Here is a 20,187-nt window from a genome sequence, read left to right as displayed (position 1 = left end):
CCTCATTTCCTATTCTCCCCCACTTTGCTCTCTGCATTCCAGCTCTACTGGCCTCTTTGCTGTTGCACTGGCTGTTTCCTCTGCCTCATACTCTTCCCCAGGCATCTCCGTGGCTAAGTCCCTCACTTCCTTCGAGTCTTTGCTCAAATGTCCCCTTCTCAATGGAGTCTATTCTGATTCTTCCATTTCAAATCACAACTCATCTCCCAACCCTACTCTACATTCCCCTTTCTGTTTTACTTAGTAACTTCCAGTATACGCAGTAATTAACTTATGTGTGACTTTTTTTTTTTTTTTTTTTTGGTCATCTATCTGTCTCCATTAGAACATGAATTCCACAAAGGCAGGGAATTTTGTTTTGTTCCCTAATACATCCGTAGTGCCTAAAAGAAGTACTGGCGGCCGGGCGCCGTGGCTCAGGCCTGTAACCCCAGCACTTTGGGAGGCCAAGGCGGGCAAATCACGAGGTCAGGAGATAGAAACCATCCCGGCTAACACGGTGAAACCCTGTCTCTACTAAAAACACAAAAAATTAGCCGGGCGTGGTGGCAGGCGCCTGTAGTCCCAGCTACTCGGGAGGCTGAGGCAGGAGAAAGGCATGAACCCGGGAGGCGGAGCTTGCAGTGAGCCGAGATCGTGCCACCGCACTCCAGCCTGGGCGACAGAGCAAGACTCCATCTCAAAAAAAAAAAAAAAAAAAAAAAAAAAAGATAAAAGAAAAAAGAAGTACTGGCACATGGTAGGTGCTATCTTTCCAATATTAAATATAAAATAAATTAACTCATCTTTTCTCATCCAAGTTTCTTTGATGCACAGTGCTGGTGTCTATAAGGCTATACATTTTCCTGATTTTAATACTTTGAAATTATTGTTTTAATAAGAGTACTACCCTTTGTGTCCCATGAACGTGGGTGTTCATACTTGGCAGCTTGGCAGTTTTGGATCTAGTTTTCTGTTTCTGATGAGCTCATTAGAACATGATGTTTATCACCCAGTTTAGGCCAGTTAGCACTCCTTTGTTTTGTGGTTACATTTCTCATTTTGGCCTGTATTGTGCTAGCGAGTGGAAAGAATTTTCTCCTCTCCTTGTTGGGAAAGCAATGATCATTTCACTGTTACTGAATCAATTCATCATCTTCATATAAGATAGAATATAGGTGACACTCAGATGTCTGCTTTGGGAGGTCAGATTGCCCACCTCCAAATCCTCAGGGTGTTTCCCCCAGGTTTCTACAAAGCATTGCAAATCTCTTGTGAAAATTAAAAGAAAAATACTACCTTTGGGCTCAACAAATATTTATTGAACATCTATTCTGAAGAGAATAATCACTTGGGACATGGTGTTGGAAGAACAAATAAATAATCATAATAAAAGGCAAAATAGAGACTAAAATATTAGGTAATTATCTTTTTTAAAAAATATATTCCTGTCTCTCTAACAGACCTTAAGTTTCTTGAGGATAGATAATGCATCTTTTAGTCTCTGTCCCTTGGTGTGGTGCCTTGCATGTGGTAGGCAGTCATAAGGGTTTGTAGGTTTGATTAGCAATAAATTCTGATACCTACTTCTACATCTTAATTGGTTGTAAGACTAAGATGAGAGCTTAAAGGAAATCAGATAGAACGTATTAGCAAAACCGTCTAACTTCCACCTCAGTGGAATGGGTTATTGTGTAAAAAGAGAAGGGAAAAATATAAAAGAAAGAATTATTATTGCTGATAATGGCATATCCTTTTTAACTTAATGATGGGAAGGTACTAGATGTCTTGGTTGGTACTAAGTAAACAAAACAAGGACATAAAAGATTTGGAATGATAATCTTGATGCCTTCTGGTGGTGATGGGGTGTGTGTGTGTGTGTGTGTGTGTGTGTGTGTGTGTGTGTTTTACATCCCAGTTGCAATGTCAGTTTAGTATTTGCATTTTAATCATTAATTTGTGTGGGCAAAACCTAGAGGTGCCTCAGAAAGAAGTTCTTCATCATGGCATCTTGTTTCCTATATAGATTTTATAGATGTCTAAAAAACTTACTACGCACGTGTATTCCTCTATTACACCTGATTCATTTTAGCCAAATATTTCTTTTAAATTATATGTTTGGAACTTTGAGGGGGGTCAGAATGATTTATTTTGAAGCTGTAGTGAGTTTATTTTGAGTACCATAGACACATCCCTGACAACCAGCATAGTGATGGTGTATAGCCAGTGCCCAATACATGTTCTGCATGACTCATGGTTCTCAATTCATGTCACAGCAGAGGAAAAAACAAAATGTCAGTTTTAAGTGGATTATGCCTCTATACTTGTTAGTACTTAGCAAAGGTAAACTGAGTTTAAGGTGTTTTCCCCCTCTGTTCTTATTGCACACTGACTCTGTGTTAAGTTTACAGGTGGGACACACGCACATAAGATAGTTCTTTCTTGCCTTCGAGGGACTCACAGTCGAATGGAGACAGACACATGCTCAGCTATAACTCAAGGTGTTTGGATATGGAGGTAAAACCAAAGTGAGACAAAGAAGGAGCAGAGACAAATAATATGTAGTTTCTGTCAAGCCTCATGTGAACAACCATAGGTGAAGGTAGAACATATCGAGTGTTGCAGAGTGTAGCAAGAACTTGGAAGCACGAGTGGATTTCTTGGGATCTTGCTGGGGCCATGCAGGCTTCAGGGATGGATCGGCATTATCCTATGTGAATTCAAAAAGTGGGTTCTGAGCTCTCTTGTTCTCATTCTTTTTCTTCTCCCCATTTGTAGCTTCTAGTACGCCTGCTGTGAATATTCAGCCAGATGTTTCTGGAGGTTGGGACTGGCATGCTAAACCAGGTAAAGGTCAGCAGGTTATTTTCTGTACACATTTATATAATTGCAAAAGCATAATCCTTACCCAAGATGAAGTGAGTACTCAGAGAGTATTGTGGCCTACCTGTGTAATTTGTGTCACTTTTTCCTAAAGATTCTTATTCTGGAAGAGCTTTTCCCAATGCACTTGATGACGTGATAGTGCTACTTATCATACACCATTTAACTTTTCTGAGTTTCTTTTGCTGGATGTCTGTCTTGACAATAGAATCAGACAGATATAAATATATATCAAACTCTATCACTTAGAAACTCTTGGATTTTTTGGCAAGTCTGAGCTTCAGTTTTCTTATCTGAACAATGGGGATAATAATTTTGGTCCCACACAGTTGTGTAAGTTTAAATTTTAAAAACTTGTATAAGAATTTCTGGTATAGTGTAGATGCTGACAAATGTGAATATTCTTCCTTCTTTACAAAGTACTTATTTCAGAGCGAGATTTGTCTGTGATCAATAAGGTCTCCTCCTCATGATCACTATGGCATTTATGGAGCTGTCTTACATGACTGCTTGTGACGTTGAACAAGTTAAGTGCACGCGTGCACATACGAACACATACACAATGGGCTTATCACAACAACTTTCTTTTTTTTTTTTTGAGACGGAGTCTCGCTCTGCCGCCCAGGCTGGAGTGCAGTGACTGGATCTCAGCTCACTGCAAGCTCCGCCTCCCGGGTTCACGCCATTCTCCTGCCTCAGCCTCCCGAGTAGCTGGGACTACAGGCGCCTGCCACCTCGCCCGGCTAGTTTTTCGTATTTTTCAGTAGAGACGGGGTTTCACCGTGTTAGCCAGGATGGTCTCGATCTCCTGACCTCGCGATCGGCCCGTCTCGGCCTCCCAAAGTGCTGGGATTACAGGCTTGAGCCACCGCGCCCGGCCACAACAACTTTCTGAAGCAGTTGCTGCTTCCTTTTTTTTTTTATTGTAGCAACCCCCTCCCCACAACATAACATTTACCCTGCCAATAATTTCCAAGTGTAAAATGCAGTATTATCAGCTACATGCACTTTGTTGTGCAACAGATCCCCAGAACGAACCCACCTCACCACTGACCCTCCCGCATAACTGAAACTCTACACTCACTAAATAACTCCCTATCTCTGCCTCCGCCACCCCTAGCAACCACCCTTCTACATGAGTTTGACTACTTTAGATACTTCCTATAAGTAGAATCATACAGCATTTGACTTCTGTGGCTGGCTTATTTCACTTAGTATAATATCCTCAAGGTTCATCTGTGTTGTACCATGTGACAGGATTTGCTTCTGTTTTTAATTTTTAAAAAGTTTTTGGCTGGGGCGTGGTAGCTCCCACCTGTAATCCCAGCACTTTGGGAGGCTGAGATGGGAGGATCCCTTAAGGCCAGGAGTTCATGACCAGTCTGGGCAACATGGCAAAACCCCATCTCTACAAAAATACAAAAATAGTCAGGGGTGGTGGTGTGTGCCTATAGTCCCAGCTACTTGGGAGGCTGAGATGGGAGAATTACTTGAGCCAAGGAAGTTGAGGCTGCAGTGAGCCGAGATCACACCACTGCACTCCAGCCTGGGTGACAGAGTGAGAACCCTGTCTCAAAAAAAGATTTTTCTTTAAATTGACAGATAAAATTGTATGTATTTGTCGTATACAATATGAGGTTTTGAAGTACACATACACAGTGATATGGTTTAACGTAGCTAATTAACAAAAGCGTTACCTTTACGTGGTTATATTTTTGTGGTGAGAACATTTAACATCCATTCTCTTTGAATTTTTCAAGAATGTAGTAGATTATCATTAACTGGAGTCACTATGCTGTACAATGGATCTCTTGACTTATTCCTTCTATCTAGCTGTAATAATATATCCTTTAACCAATGCCTCCTCATCCCTGCCCTACGTCCAACCACCCCAGCACCTGCTAACCACCATTCTACTCTTTATTTCTATGAGACCAACTTTTTTAGCTTCCATATACGAATGAGAACATACAGTATTTGTCTTTCTGTGCCTGGCTTATTTCATGTAACATAATGCTGTCTAGGTTTATCCATGTCATCTCAAATGACAGGAATTTCTCCTTTTTATGGCTCAATAGTTTTCTATTGTGTGTATACCACATTTTATTTATCCATTCATCCATTAATGGGTACTTAGGTTGATTCCATATATTGGCTGTTGTGAATAGTGCTACAATAAGCATGGGAGTGCAGATATCTCTTTGACATACTGACTTGATTTCCTTCGGATATATACCCAGTAGCAGGATTGATAAATCACATGGTAGTTCTATTTTTAATATTTTAAGGAACCTCCAAATTGTTTCCCATAATGGCTGTACTAATTTACATTCCCACTAACTGTGTTCTTTTTTCTCTACATCCTTGCCAACAAGTTTTTTGTTTTTGTATAACAGCAATTCTTATAGGAGTGAGGTGATATGTCATTTTGGTTTTGATGTGCATTTATATGATGATTGGTGATGTTAGTATTTTTTATACATCTGTTGGTTTTAGACATCTGTTGGTTTTCTTCTGGTTTTCATCTTTATGTTTTCTTCTGGTAATTTCATAGTTTTGGGTCTTGTATTTAAATGTTTAATGGAATTTGAGCTGATTTTTGTATATGGTGAAAAATAAGTCTTTTTACCCTGTTGCCTTCTTATTCTGTTGATTGTTACCTTCCCTGCACAGAAGTTTTTAGCCTGATAATTGTCCCATTTGTTTTTCTTTTGTTGCCTGTGCCGTTGGTTTCATATTATTTCTCTTTTTTAAAACTAATGGTAAAATGGTGAAGCTCAAAGATGTTAAGCAAGATTCCCAAGGTCACTCAGGAATTGGCAAAGCTGGAATCCAGATCCAGACCTAACTTCAAATCCTACAGGAAAGAGTGAAGTCAGGTGACATGAGGACCTGGAAATAAAACAAACACTGGATATAATAGTTCACACTTGTGGCTTGGAAACAGCATTTGTCTTTTCTGTGTTCTGTCCTTGTTCAAGGTCACCATTCACCCAGGTCAGGGAAACAGGGTCTAGCAACTTCTTAGACATTTTCAAACCCTGTCCTAATTTGCCTAGGAGACAAAATGAACAGTAACTCTGGAATTCTGAATTTCAGAATTCAGCCTCAAACAACTAACTCATTTTCAATGACCTTATTTCCTTTTCAGGAGGCTTTGGAATGGGAAGCAAGTCAGCTGCCACCAGCCCAACCGGATCCTCGCATGGTACTCCCACCCATCAAAACAAACCCCAGACTCTGGATCCTTTTGCCGACCTTGGGACGCTAGGTACAAACTCAGAAGATCGAGCTACAAATAACATTTATTTATGGCTACAAAGCCTCAAATCTCAGTCTTTGGTGTTATAGCAAGCTGGTCTTGTCGCCTGGAACCTCAAATAGTGTGTATTCTTAATCTATCCTCTGAAACCTGAGATAGGCTTTTTAAAAAAAGAAAGTGAGAATCAGATATGGGATTCAAAATCATCTTTATTGATTCATTTCTCCAGTGCCTAATTCTGGATGTGTAGTATGAATAAAGTTAGAGCTTTCAGGGGCTCATGGCAGCAGAGTTTGGCTGTGCAAAAGTAACGTGTAGGGAAATGGTATGAGACAGGGCTGGTCAGATGGATTTGTGCCACATAATGGCAACCTTGCAGAACACTTACTGTGATGCTGTGGTGTTACCTGTGAGATCTTCACACCGTTCCCCTTCTCTCCATTAACTGTGGTGCTCTCTGGTCAATTTGTAAAATTCTATACAGAAAATAGACTCAAGTATCGTATTTCCAGAATATTTTCACCATATGTTAATAGATGTCACAGGGTAAGTGTTCTGAGAGCAAGTGAGATTGGGAAACACTGGTTTCAGTGGATTTTGATTACCACTAAGAGGGTCACAGTGTCCAGAGTTCTCAAACTGATTTCACCAAGGAACCTGTTTTCAAGGAGGGGTTCATTGGAGTACTGTGTCCTGAAATATTTTCTTCCTCCTTTTTCTTTCCTCCTCTAGGGCAGTGCAGATTTGTTAAATAAGGATGGGGTAGCCCTGACACAAAGGTTTATCTTGGCCATATTGATAGTCCCTGATCTCAGGAAGCCCTCCTGAGGCATTTAGAGCCAGATGGAGGGAATGTGAGCCTGGCTACCACTGTTGTCTGTAACTTGTGTCAGCATCTTTATCTTCCATTCTGTACTATTTAGATGTTTTTCCCTTCTAAGAACTCTCAAAATTCTTTTATGCAGACATTTTCTTCTCCACCTTTCTTTGTATCTTACAGAAAATTTCAAATTTTAAAGTAATATTACTACATCAGATGAAATTTTACTTCAATAAAATCTCATTTGTTATTGATTTTTAATGCATTTATTCATCCAACAAATATTTATGAAAGTGCCTTCTAGGTGCTAGGACTGTTTTGGTAAAAAAAAAAATAGCACAAAAACCCCAAAACTCCTGCCTTAATAAAACTTACATTATAGAAGGGGAATCAAATAATAAATTAACAAATATATAATATAATGTCAAATAATGAAAACGATAAAAATAACAGTTAATAGTTATTGGAGCCTTACTATGTGCCAGACACTACTTGAAGTGCTTCACATATATCATTTCATTTAATCTTCATAATCTTTTGAAGTGGTGACTGTTATAATCCTCATTTTACAGATGAGGAAACAGGGACACAACAGATTAAGTAACATGCACAAATCACAAGCTTTCAACACCAAGAAGTCTAGCTCTGGAGCTTGCACTCATAAAAGGTTTAGAGGTTGATGTAGCTGAGTGTGGGAAGGAGTATCAGGTCAGTTCATCCAGTCAATGATTTTCTACCCTTGAACATTAATTCCCTCATTTCACAAGTATTTTTGAGTACTTACTACGTGGTAGGCATTCAGGATGTAATAAAGAATCAAGGCAGATGACATTCCTGTTCTTTGAAACTTACACTACAGTGGGAGGAAGAAACTTTAATTGAATGTAAAATATCCACTACTGTAGGGGCTACACAAGATGGAGCATTTTTAAAAAAGCTCCCCAGGTAATTCTAATGCACAATCAAGGTTGAGAACCACTGCTGTAGCTTTTAATGAGGATTGCAGTGGTCTCTGGATTTAGCTACCACTTTGTTTTTCTGTCAGTTATCTGCTTCAATTGCATTAACAATTAGACTTGCTGAGCATAGGGAGAAAATATTCTAGAAGGGTGGACATCAGAGAGTCCTGCAATGTTGATGAGCCCTGTGAGTGTGGGGTCAGCGTCTGCTTTTTCACCACTGTATCTGCAGCCTGGCATCTAGAGGATGCTCCATAGTGGTTCCTAAATGAATGAATAACTGACAGTATGGTAGGCATATGGCAAGGTTTTCTTCATTCTTTAGGCTTTTCCATATTTACCAAATTTTAAAATAAAAAGCATATATGTTCAGAACAAAGTAAGCTTCCTTAAATATAAAATGAAACCCCAGTATAGAATGAATACCAAGTCTTAGGTGTATGTTCCTGTGCTCTTGGCAGGAAGGCTCTGGGACATAGGAAGAGGGACTTCATGCTGCTAGTTATGGAATGAGTGGGGCAATGCCAACTTTGAAGACAAGCCCTGTCATTACATTTTCCTATCACCAAGTATTTATTGAGCCCTGAAGATGTACTAGGCATGTGCTTATTAGCATATGAGCTTACATTATTTTATAATATATAACACCTCTTTGTTTGCTTAATTGTGGAATACTTTCATGTAGTTGTTGTGTCTTTACAGTATACCTGTGATACAGACATAGTTTTGATTAAACAGATGAAGAAACTGAGGCTCAAAGGGGTGCGATTTTTTTACCCAGCTTTAGAAGAGAGATATAGAAAGATTCTCTGTGTCCTGTTTTCAGCGATATTCTTAGTGCCCAGCATAGTACATCACACTTGGTAATGCTCACCAAATAGGGGTGAATTAGTGTATATATGTATGAATGAATGAAGAACAAATGCAAGAATGAATGATAGAGCTGAGACTGAAACTCAGATTGACGATAAGTCCAGTGATCATGACACATTTCCAGTAGGGAAGGAAAGTGGAGTCCCAGGATCAGAATAGGGAAAGTATCTATAGAAAGAAGGGATAGTAAGGGATGAGTTATAGTGAAAGGCTCAGCAATTAGGAGAGGAATTAAGGATTACTGGGTGCAGTAAACGAACCTGATATTTGGAGGTAGGATGTACATAGTCTAATCCCAGCTCCATAATTAGCTGTGTGATCATGAGCATATCAGGAAACCTCTCTGAGCCTTAATTTCCTTATCTTTAAAGTGGGGCCAGTGATACTACTTACCTCCTAAGAGTGTTGTGTAGATCTGAGCAGTAATGCACATAAGCACATTTTGTTAACTCTAAAGAGTTATATAAGTATTAGTTATTTTATTGTTGTTCTTTTAGACTTATTACATGAAAGGGTCTTTGGGGATCATCACATTTCAGCTTCTCATTTTACCTCTTTAAATGCAAGTCACAGCTGGTTTTCATATTTTGGACATAACCCAGCTTGTATGCAGTGAGTGCTTAAAAGTTTGGAGATTATGCAATCACGATTCTACTTAAATTCCTGGCACAAAATAACATCATTTTTAAAGCTTGAATAAGATCGTTTGTTCTGTTTAAAGTTATCAGAATGTTGACTATTTTTTCTTTCCTTGAATGAAATGCAAGTAGTATGAAATTAAAACCTACTTGTGAAATTTCAAAACGTCTTTATTTACTCTTGGGCACTAACCATGCTTTATAACAAAAAGTGATTAATCCTAATAATTGAAGTTTAAGTAGCACCTTAATGAGTGGACTTACTCTGTTTTATTCCCCATTCTTGTCATTTAGTAGTTTTTAAAAACATTTTATTCTAGTGAAGAAGTAGAATCTGCTTAGAAGATGGAAGGGTGGGGAAGGATGGCACAGTGGGAAGAGCCAGGGTTCTTTTGACTTGGAGGCAAAGATCCAGAATCAAGTGTCAGCTCAGCCACTTGCTGTGTGCCTCTGAGAAAATCACTTAACTGCTCTGACCTGCAGTTTGTTCATCTGAAGGAAAAATGAGGCCATTAAAACATACCTAAAAGTGTCGTTGTGGGGATTAAGGAAATAATATGTATGCCTGTAATTCCTTTATCTATATTAGGAAGATTACTTATGCTATCAGTCAAGGGAATGGCTACTAAAGCCACTGCAAACAATATCTGAAGACACAAGAGTTAGAGGCCACTCAATATAGTTTTACCTTCTTCATCCCTTTTTCTTTAGGTAGTTCTTCATTTGCCAGCAAGCCCACCACACCAACTGGATTGGGTGGAGGATTCCCACCTCTCAGCTCGCCACAGAAGGCATCTCCTCAGCCTATGGGTGGCGGGTGGCAGCAGGGAGGTGCCTACAACTGGCAGCAGCCACAGCCTAAGCCTCAGCCCAGCATGCCCCACTCCTCTCCCCAGAACCGACCCAACTACAATGTGAGCTTCTCGGCCATGCCTGGGGGCCAGAACGAACGTGGGAAAGGATCAAGTAATTTGGGTAAGGATGATGGTATGGGACCTAGCTATAGGGCAGCCTGTCTGTGTTGTCATACTGCCTGAATATGTATGTCTGAAGGTGACAGTAGTTTCTGGATAGTTTCAATTCAGTAGTTTCTGAGGAAATCTTACAGTTGTAGAGACACAACATGATCCCTACCCCCAACGCTGTACCTGGAGCCTCCTGGGTTGACTATGCTTCTAAGTTTTATACCATTTTGTGACTGTGGGCTCACTTGTCCATTTCTCTCCACACTGGAACCATATGGAGGGCAGGGACTGTGTCTTAGTTGCCATGGTATCATTAGCACCTAGCATAATGCTTGGCATAGGGTAGGCACTAAATGAATGTTGAAGGGATGTGAGTGGAGAGGTGGATGGATCTTAAAGCTGTTATTCCTTTGGAAGAGGAGGTAGAAGAAAAAGTTGGGGAATCTTTCAAGCACATTGGTCATATTTGCCCTTTGGTCCCAATTGGAGGACTGTATGTGTCTTGGAACACTTGGTCTTTCTTATGCTCTGTTTGGTGGATTCCTGAAATCAGTGGGGTACCTATAATGGTGCCAACACCTGAGGCTGGAGGATACCTTGGATAGGATCTTGACAATGAGTGAAAAGTAATATTTTTGCATAGGAGGGATGGTTAGATTTGAGTTTATTAAAAGACTATTTTGGTACATTTTATATTTCAGTTGATTTTGTCAGACTCTGCAATGAAGTACATAGGAACATGGTGAGGGAACAGGCCTTTCTCTCTATGGAACATGGAAAGGCAATTCTTCTGTTCTTCCTGGTAGCTGTAGCTAACATTTATTGAGTCCTTACTGTATGCCAGGTGCTATCCTAAGCATTTTTCATGTACAGTCATCCCCCTTTATGTGTGGTTTTGTCCTTTGCAATTTCAGTTATCTGAGATCAATTGCAGTCTGAAAATATTAAATGGAAAATTCCAGGAGTAAGCAATTCATTCATTTTAAATTGTGCACTATTATGAGCAGCGTGATGAAACCTCACACCATCTTACTCCATCCTGTCTAGGATGTGAAGCATCCCTCTGTCCAGCACATCTATGTTGTGTTCTCTAGCCTCCCATTAGTCACTTAGTAGCCATCTCGGTTATCAGATCAAAGAAAGTACTGTATATATAGGGTCCGGTAATATCTGTGGTTTTTAGGTGTCCACTGCAGGCCTTGGAACATACCCCCTGTGAATAAGTCGGGGGACTCCCATATTATTTCTTATAATCTTCAAAACCAACCACATATCATAGGTGGGGAACCTGTGACACAGATCGATGAAGTAATTTCCTAAGTTTATACAGCTTATAAGTGACAGAGTCAGGATTTGAACCCTGGCAGTTTGGCTCCAGAACCCCTGCCCTTTATTGCTACATTCTACTGGCTAGAACACAAGTGCTTCTCACAACACCAACATGTTAGGAATTCAGTTGTTGGGGGTATGTAACATCATGTTTGTTCTTGACTACCAGGGATATTTCCTGGACAGTTCCATAGAGTCATGTCAATTCCCCTCCATTTTTGAGTAGATAGATGTGGGGTGAGTGATTTCAATCAGCAAATACTTATGGAGCATCTTCAGTGTAGAAAACGTTGAGGATGCAGCAGTAAACGAAACAAAATCCCTAGTTTCAGAGCACTTACATTTCAGTGTGTGCAAGTGCAGGTGTGTGTATGTCTTACAGTATAGAGATAGCAAATGGTTTTCAACTCAACCAACTGATTTTGGTTGATTTGAATTGACTGTATGGACTGATGTTTTGGTTTTATTTTGTTTTAACAAGCATTTAGATAGCCAGGCACTGTTCTAAGCATTTTAAATGTCAACTAATTCATTTTCACAACAACTCCATAAGGTAAGTAATATTCCTAACACCATCCCCATTTTATGGATTAGGAAATTGAGGAATAGAGATAGTAAGTAACTTGCCTAGGTCACATCACTATTAAGTGGCAGAGTTAGAATTCAAACCTGGGGAGCTGGGGTCCAAATTCTTTGTTCCTAGCCACCATGCTTGGCTGCCTGTCCAACCAAATTGAGAAAGATTATGAGGATACAACAGATTTGGAAAGAAAGAGCAAAGTGACTGACTAAAATATCAACAGAATAGGGGCAGGAAAGTGGTAGCATGCATGGATTTCAACTACCAAAACCCAGATCCCAGTGCCAACACTGATATGAGTTAGTTATAATCTGGAGGGATAATGAGTATCCTCATCTAAAGAGAAGGTACAGTGGAGATGGAATTTGATTTGGCTTCATGAACCAACCTCCAGTTTTAACCTTGCCACATACATGTTAAATGATTCTGGACAGATTCATTTTCATCATCTGTAAAATGGATGCAAGAGTCTCTTACCCTACTCACAGGGTAAGCAAGCATGAGGGTTAAGGGACTGAATGCATATTAAAAACATCTTGAAGACCCCAGATGCTGTGAGATAATGATACAGCGTTATGTTTAAGAATGAAAACTATTAATGATTTTCAAACATTATATTGCAGAAGGGAAACAAAAAGCAGCTGATTTTGAAGACCTACTCTCTGGTCAAGGTTTCAATGCTCACAAAGACAAAAAGGGGCCTCGGACAATAGCTGAGATGAGAAAGGAGGAAATGGCTAAGGAAATGGATCCTGAGAAATTAAAGGTGAGTGAGGCCCCTGACACAGCTTGATTATCCTATATGACAAAGTCATGTGATAAAGTCATGTATATGGAGCTATCAGCACGAGACTAACCTATTGTCTTAGTCCATTCAGGCTGCTATAACAAAATACCATAAATGGGGTAGCTTATAAACAACAGGATTTTTTTTTCTCATAGTTATGAAGTCTGGAAGTCTAAGATCAAGGTGCCAGCCATTTTGGTGTCTGGTGAGGGCCATCTTCCTGGTTCATGGATGCTGGTCTTTTCCCTGTGTCCTCATAGGCAGAAGAAAGAGGTCTTGCTCAGGCCTCTTTCATAAGGGCACTAATCCCATTTACAAGAAATGTGTCTCATGAACTAATCACCTCCCAGTAGGAAGCCCTAACCTCCTAATACCATCACCTCAGGAATTAGAATTTCAGTATAGGAATTTTGGGGGACACATACATTCAGACCATATCACCTATAGAAGGCATGGTATTAGATTTCTGGCGGCCACTCTATTTGGTCTTTGCAGTTGTGATTTGAGTACAGCTGTTCCCTTTAAAAGCAAAGTAGCTGTGAGGAGGTTGCACACACTGTTTAATTTCTTTAATAAAATAAATGTTATTCCATGGTATGGCAATACAGATTTCTTTTGTTTGCCTGTTCAGATGAGCAGCAGCACTTTTTAAGAGGTGATTTTGTTATTCAAATGGCATTCACATTCTAAACATGAGTCATTAGAATTTGCTGGTAAGAAGAATGCATTGTTTATGTTTTCTGTTTCTGCCTTGAGAGCTTTTTTATTAAACCAGATTGACTGAAGCCCCCAGGATCTTTTCTCTACTGATAGAGAAATATTTACGTATCTGAGACTTACCAATTCCTGCAACATTAGACCTGGAGGTTTGGAAGGTAGGGGAGAGAAAGGCTGAGGGAAGTGTGGCTCCCGTCTTCCCCATTGTCTCCCTCTACTTTTAACCCAAGCAGTTCTCCTTTTATCTCTTTTTGATTCTGGAGGTCTAGGTAAAATTAGATTTGAGGATTTTCCTTAAATCAAATCAACATTCTTTTTTCCTCAAATCAACATACTGTTTTAGTATGTTTCAGCATTGTTGTTGTTGTTGTTTTTAAGTTTGCAAATCAGCAAATCTAATCCCTTTGTTTCACAGCTGAAGAAAAACCACATAACTTCACAGATGAAGATGTTGTATGGACAGGCGGATGCAGATTAGCTGGGAAACAGAGGGTGGTTATGTTGATGAGTGGTATGAGGTCTGGAAGAGTTTGTAAAGATCAAGAGAATTGGAATGTTCTTCACAGATGGAGAGGTTGAGTTCCTATGTGACAAAATACTAAATATGCTGACACTATAACAAACTGAAAGAGGAGGATGTAATCTGTCTTTGTATTAAGGCATCTGCAAAACCAGTACTTGAACGGCAAGTCAATCTTAACACATTCTGAAAACATATACCACTGTTCTGTATAGTTTCCTGACAGATTTGTTGCAGATGTATATAATATACATCTAATATAACTTAGATTCTTTGACACATTTTTTAGTACAATGTAGGATCTTTCATTTGCATGTTTTTCACTCCACCCAATGTCACAGGGGCTTTATATTTCTCCCAAAAACTTTGTGTTTTATCTCAAAAACCTTTGTTCATTAGGCAAACTCAGGCGGTTTCCTATAAAAGAAAGCTGTTTATTTCACTTAAGCCATGTTTGATTATTTAATTGGTACAGGGTATGTAATTGTTTGGGAGAGTAGCTGTCATTAACATGACTGAACCATTCATCCAGCAACACTCACTTAGCCGAACTCCTGTTAGGTACTCAATGCTGATACAGTTTTATGATCCCTCTGACTTAATCACCTCATTTGTTCAAACTGTGAATGTTCATAGTTCAAATAAATGACTAAATGGATCAATTAATGTAACAAGCCTTTTTGAGCTCTTCTGCACCAGGTTTATTATTTGGTTCTGAGATACAGTGATATATAAGAAATAATACTTTTCCTCAAACAGTTCTGCCTAATGGAAGGGAAAGACAAACACACAATTACAATAAAGTGTGGCACATATTATGGTAAAAACGTGTTTAAGGTAGAGTAGCCCAGAGAAGTTTGGCGCTTTTTTTTTTTTTTTTTTTTTTTTTTTGAGACGGAGTCTGGCTCTGTCACCCAGGCTGGAGTGCAGTGGCCGGATCTCAGCTCACTGCAAGCTCCGCCTCCCGGGTTCACGCCATTCTCCGGCCTCAGCCTCCCGAGTAGCTGGGACTACAGGCGCCCACCACCTCGCCCGGCTAGTTTTTTGTATTTTTTAGTAGAGACGGGGTTTCACCGTGTTAACCAGGATGGTCTCGATCTCCCGACCTCGTGATCCGCCCGTCTCGGCCTCCCAAAGTGCTGGGATTACAGGCTTGAGCCACCGCGCCCGGCCAGTTTGGCGCTTTTTTAACGGTTACTTATTTAGTGCAGTATCTACCCTCATGGAGTTTATGTTGAGTGTAACTCTGAGGGTAGGGATGGGAGAGAAAGGAAATCAAACTTGCAAAGTCTAACAGTGTGAAATTCCTCAGCGGGCTTTTGAAGGATGATAGAGTTAACCAGGAAGACAAGGTAGGAGGTTAAGGAGGAGAAGCATTTCAGGTGGAAGAAACAGCCTGGATTATACAGGTTGCCCTAAGTGTTTTGATGTTGCTGGAGCAGAAGGGGTTTCTAGAGTCCCAGTGGAAACCTTCTGAAGTAGTAATTAAGCATTTGAGTTTCTTAATTCCCTTCGTGTTTACAGATTCTGGAATGGATTGAAGGTAAAGAAAGAAATATCAGAGCCCTTCTCTCCACGATGCATACTGTGCTGTGGGCTGGGGAGACCAAGTGGAAACCAGTTGGCATGGCAGACCTGGTAACACCAGAGCAGGTGAAGAAGGTGTACAGGAAGGCTGTCCTGGTGGTGCACCCAGATAAAGTGGGTATAACCTGCCCTGTTGTGTAACTTGTCAGGTCCTTGCTTCATTATCTTATGTGTTTTACTTTAAATGTGCTGGTTGATATGACCTATTTTTAATAAAATTAAGTCTATGGGCTAAAATCAGATATTTAAACAAATAGTTACATTTTATGAAATGAGAAAGAAGATATCAAACTATATATTACAGGGGCTTATTTAGAGAGAGTAAGATTTACCCAGGGATTAATTTTTAGGGCTCAGAAGTAAATTGTGGCTGAGTACAGTGGCGTATGCCTGTAATTCCAGCACTTTGGGAGGCCGGGGTAGGCAAATTGCTTGAGCCCTCAAGTTTGAGACCAGCCTGGGCAACATGAAAAAACCCCATCCCTACAAAAAAAATACAAAAATTAGCTGGTGTGGTGGCATGAGCCTGTAGTCTCAGCCACTCGGGAAGCTGAGGTAGGAGGATCACTTGAGCCTGGGTGATCAAGGCTGCAGTGAGCTGAGATCACTCCACTGTACTCCAGCCTGGGCAACAGAGTGAGACCCCGTCTCCAAAAAAAGAAAAGAAAAGAAAAAGTAAATTGTATCCTGACTTACAATAGTAAGGACAGGCTAAGAGCTGGACAGAAGAAAACTTCTTTCCTTTAGAGATAAAACAGTATGGTTAGCTAGGACAGTAATGGAAAAGCTTTAGAATGTAGTTGGTAAAATTTGTGAGAATCAATAAAATATTCAAAATGGAATTAAATTTGCCACTGTCTTGATTATCACTATATTGATTATGTCAGTTTATGTCTTCATTGAAGTATATATACATCTGAGGCTCTACCTTGTCAGAAACTTCAACTAACTCATGGCCAAATGAAATCATCGTATAATACATAGAAACATTCAGAAAGAAGTGAGTCATCTTGCTGTCACATAGACTATACCGGTCATATGACATGAAGCTATGATCGAAGTGCCACTTGGGAACACAGGCTTGAATTTGATGCATTCGATTTTCATCTCTCCACATTTTTTTTGTACTAGTCTGGAAAGAAGAATTAATGAGAAGCAGTGGTAGTGCTTGAATTTTGATGAATCAAAAGAGAAGGAGAAACAAGAGCCCAGAAAAATCCACAAACTGTATGCCCCATTATGACTCTCAAAGAACGTTTTAGAAACGGGAAAATGGGAGTTAAAAACAGTCAATGGAGATGGGCTGTCAAGAACCTTTGTCATTTGGCAGATACTTCTGGAGAACAGAGATACATCTTTTGCTGCCCGATAAGCTCTCTGTTGTCTGCTTCTTGACGGATTACTACTACCCCTGTGCATTTCTAGGGGGAGGGCATTATGGGGAGGTTATAGTAATTTGGGTCAGATATAGTAGATTAGGCTGAAAAGTAGAAATGGCCAAATAGAAAAACATTTCAATTACTTAGAGTCCATATATTGGCAGTGAAAAATTCAATATCAGTAACATTTTGGTCTGTGGTATCTAATATGTGTTTTTGTTTTCTCTGCAGGCTACTGGGCAACCCTATGAGCAATACGCAAAGATGATTTTCATGGAGCTCAATGATGCCTGGTCTGAATTTGAAAACCAAGGCCAAAAGCCCTTATATTAATTCAGGAGCTTTTCCATCCCTGCTGCAGACCTGTGCTAATGCTTAGTGTGTGTCACAATTCTGAGGTTTTCGCAGATGAACCAAAAACTCCAGTAACGTGTTTTCAGTACTAAACCGTTAAGTTACTCATGAATTAATTTCTCATCGATAAGGGATATGGATGTTTGGTTTCTCAAAGTTCCCACCATAAAAGATCCAAAGCATGAGAGGAACTTCTAGTCAGATGACCTTGCAGAACCACTGCATTCCTCCCTGCCGTGTGGGGAGCCCACTCAGCATTCTACCTGGGGAAATGGAAAACAGAGGCCACCACCCATGAAGGCATAACACCCATCACATTGTCTGAGAATAGGATTAATGAGCAACAGTTATGATAATAGAGTTATATGATGGTTTAATGGTTCCTAGATTTTTCTTGGAAAGATATAATTTGAGCAGTGGCTTTATGCAGACTCAAAGAACAAGACCAAGTATTTTTTTTTTAAGTAAAAATTTACTAAGGGCTTTAGCATAATACTGTAAATGTCTTTTGGTCAAGAGGACTAACAAATATAAAGGAACTTGAATTGTGGGGAGTGAAAATAGTCCAGTGATTAAACTACAGTCCAGTGATTACCACCAACTTTCTGACTAAGCTAAAAATGAATGAAAATGCTGGCTAAAGAAAAGAGGGACTCTGAAGATGCCGACATCTTTATTCCTGGTTAGGAAGGTGGGCTGTTACCCTCTTTCCCTTTAGAAAACTGTGATTAATTAAATAAAATGTCTTACTACTATAACAACTCTAAACCTGGTTTAAATGAAACATCTAGTTTTGCTGTAAGGCTTAATGCTCTTCTTTTGTTTAGCCAAGAAAACATTCTTAGCTGGAAACAGGTGGTAAAGTAGTTTGGCCTGTTCACAATTTATCAGGGCCAATATCTAGTATGGACTCAGTGTTCTCTAGATTTGTGAGCGGTTGTGGTAAGAGAATAGAAGGCAACACTGAATAGGAGTTATGAGAATGGCACGATCACAGTGAGAGAGCTGCACTCACCTGCAGACCCAGTCAGATGGCTTGTCAGTATCTGCTCTGAGGAACCAGGTCCCACCTCCCCACAAGGCAAATCTAGACCCATTGGATTATTACAGTGGACTTTATTGTTTTAAAAGTAGTTGGGGGTCCACAGGAACAACATTCATACAGGGACATTTGTGAAAGCAAAGCAAGAATGAAAGCTTTCCAGATCTTAGACTGGCTGGATTAGATCAGTGTGTTGGCTGGTTCTCATTTTAAGGGGTAAGCAGTTTGCTGTTCTGTGACTTTAGTAGATCTCTTTTGTGTGCACATATACAATGTGCATTATACATACATATATATATGCGCAAAGCAGATGGGCAAAAAGATTTTCATGCTAATCTTCAAAGGTTCATGCTCAATGTTGTGAAAAGCTTTTAAACGTTGTTTTGAAAAGACAATCATTTTTTGTTTTTGTTTTAATTTTCTCGTGGCAAGCTATACCGGAAAAGCGGCATGTCAAAAATACTTTAGGTTCTGCATAGATCTCTTTCTCTTTCTCTTTTTTTTTTTTGTTTGTTTGTTAAAGTTCATTATTTATTTTACCTTTTACTGACAATGTGAAACTCAAAGAAAATGTTCTCTTTTTAAATATACAGTCATAAACTGTTCAAGGTAACCATAACAAACTAGATGTTATTTATTAACGTATTATAAAATAATGTTTGATCCAGTATGTGCTTGTCCTATTTAAAATCGGAATGTGAGACATGTTGCTGTGACCTGTTTTTTTTTCCTCATTCACATTTGTAGATATTGTGTGAACTACAGTATACAATAACAATTAAAAGGATATTCTGTGGATGTCACATATTTTGAAATGATAGAACTACATTAGCTTTGTATCATGTTTGGATAATTCATCAATGTTCACAGTTTAAAACATCATTAAACATTATGTAATTAGCAATGAGAAAGAATCTTACTTAACTTAAATTTGGGGATTTCTCCTCACATCTCTTTTCCGGATACATTATAATTCTGGAACCCTATTTATCTCAAAACTCTTAATATATGCAGACCAACAGGTTTTTGCATTCCTTTTAAATAGCTGGTTGTGACAAAGCTTGTTGTTGATCAGATTCACTGTTTCATCATATTTATTGTAATATATTTTTTGTTTTGTAAATATGTTACAACAAAATGTGATTGGTCTAAAATATTTGTAATGTATATTAAAAGGTTCAAAAATATTTGGAAATCCAAGTTATTTGGGTACTTGTAGGAATACAGTGACGAGCTTGAATGCCACCTTCTGACATGATTTACTTTTAAGGAAAGTTATGAGGAGAGAATACGAAAAGCATGCACCAAAATGTCATCTGACAGGATTTCTGGATTTATACTTAATCCCTCCTGCCCCAGCACACACACACACACACACACACACACACACACACACACGCATGCATGCACACATGATTTTGATTATGCTACATGATATATGTTTCAAAAAGAAATAGCATAGAAATCCTGGTCTCCTAGCCACAAAATTAAAGGATTTTCAAAAAAATTAATC

The 20,187-nt window shown here is 39.3% G+C and overlaps 1 protein-coding gene across 7 annotated transcripts in view; it reads left to right on the top strand.

Annotated features, from left to right (window-relative positions):
• Positions 1 to 19,861, top strand: part of LOC105498457 (DnaJ heat shock protein family (Hsp40) member C6) — a 155,582-nt gene extending 135,721 nt beyond the window's left edge. For all 7 annotated transcript variants that reach the window (XM_024798183.2, XM_024798185.2, XM_024798184.2 and 4 more), the window contains 6 exons: positions 2,758 to 2,826; positions 6,014 to 6,133; positions 10,126 to 10,389; positions 12,912 to 13,054; positions 15,837 to 16,013; positions 17,510 to 19,861. In XM_024798183.2, the coding sequence (XP_024653951.2) occupies positions 2,758 to 2,826; positions 6,014 to 6,133; positions 10,126 to 10,389; positions 12,912 to 13,054; positions 15,837 to 16,013; positions 17,510 to 17,611 (875 nt within the window). In that variant the 3' untranslated portion in view covers positions 17,612 to 19,861. The remainder of the gene's footprint in view (positions 1 to 2,757; positions 2,827 to 6,013; positions 6,134 to 10,125; positions 10,390 to 12,911; positions 13,055 to 15,836; positions 16,014 to 17,509) is intronic.
• Positions 19,862 to 20,187: the final 326 nt, after the last annotated feature.

Source organism: Macaca nemestrina, chromosome 1 (genome assembly GCF_043159975.1).
Source record: "Macaca nemestrina isolate mMacNem1 chromosome 1, mMacNem.hap1, whole genome shotgun sequence".
NCBI classification, from domain to species: Eukaryota; Metazoa; Chordata; class Mammalia; order Primates; family Cercopithecidae; genus Macaca; species Macaca nemestrina.
The sequence above is the reverse complement of the archived record's forward strand: the minus strand, read 5'-3'. Positions and strand labels throughout refer to the sequence as shown.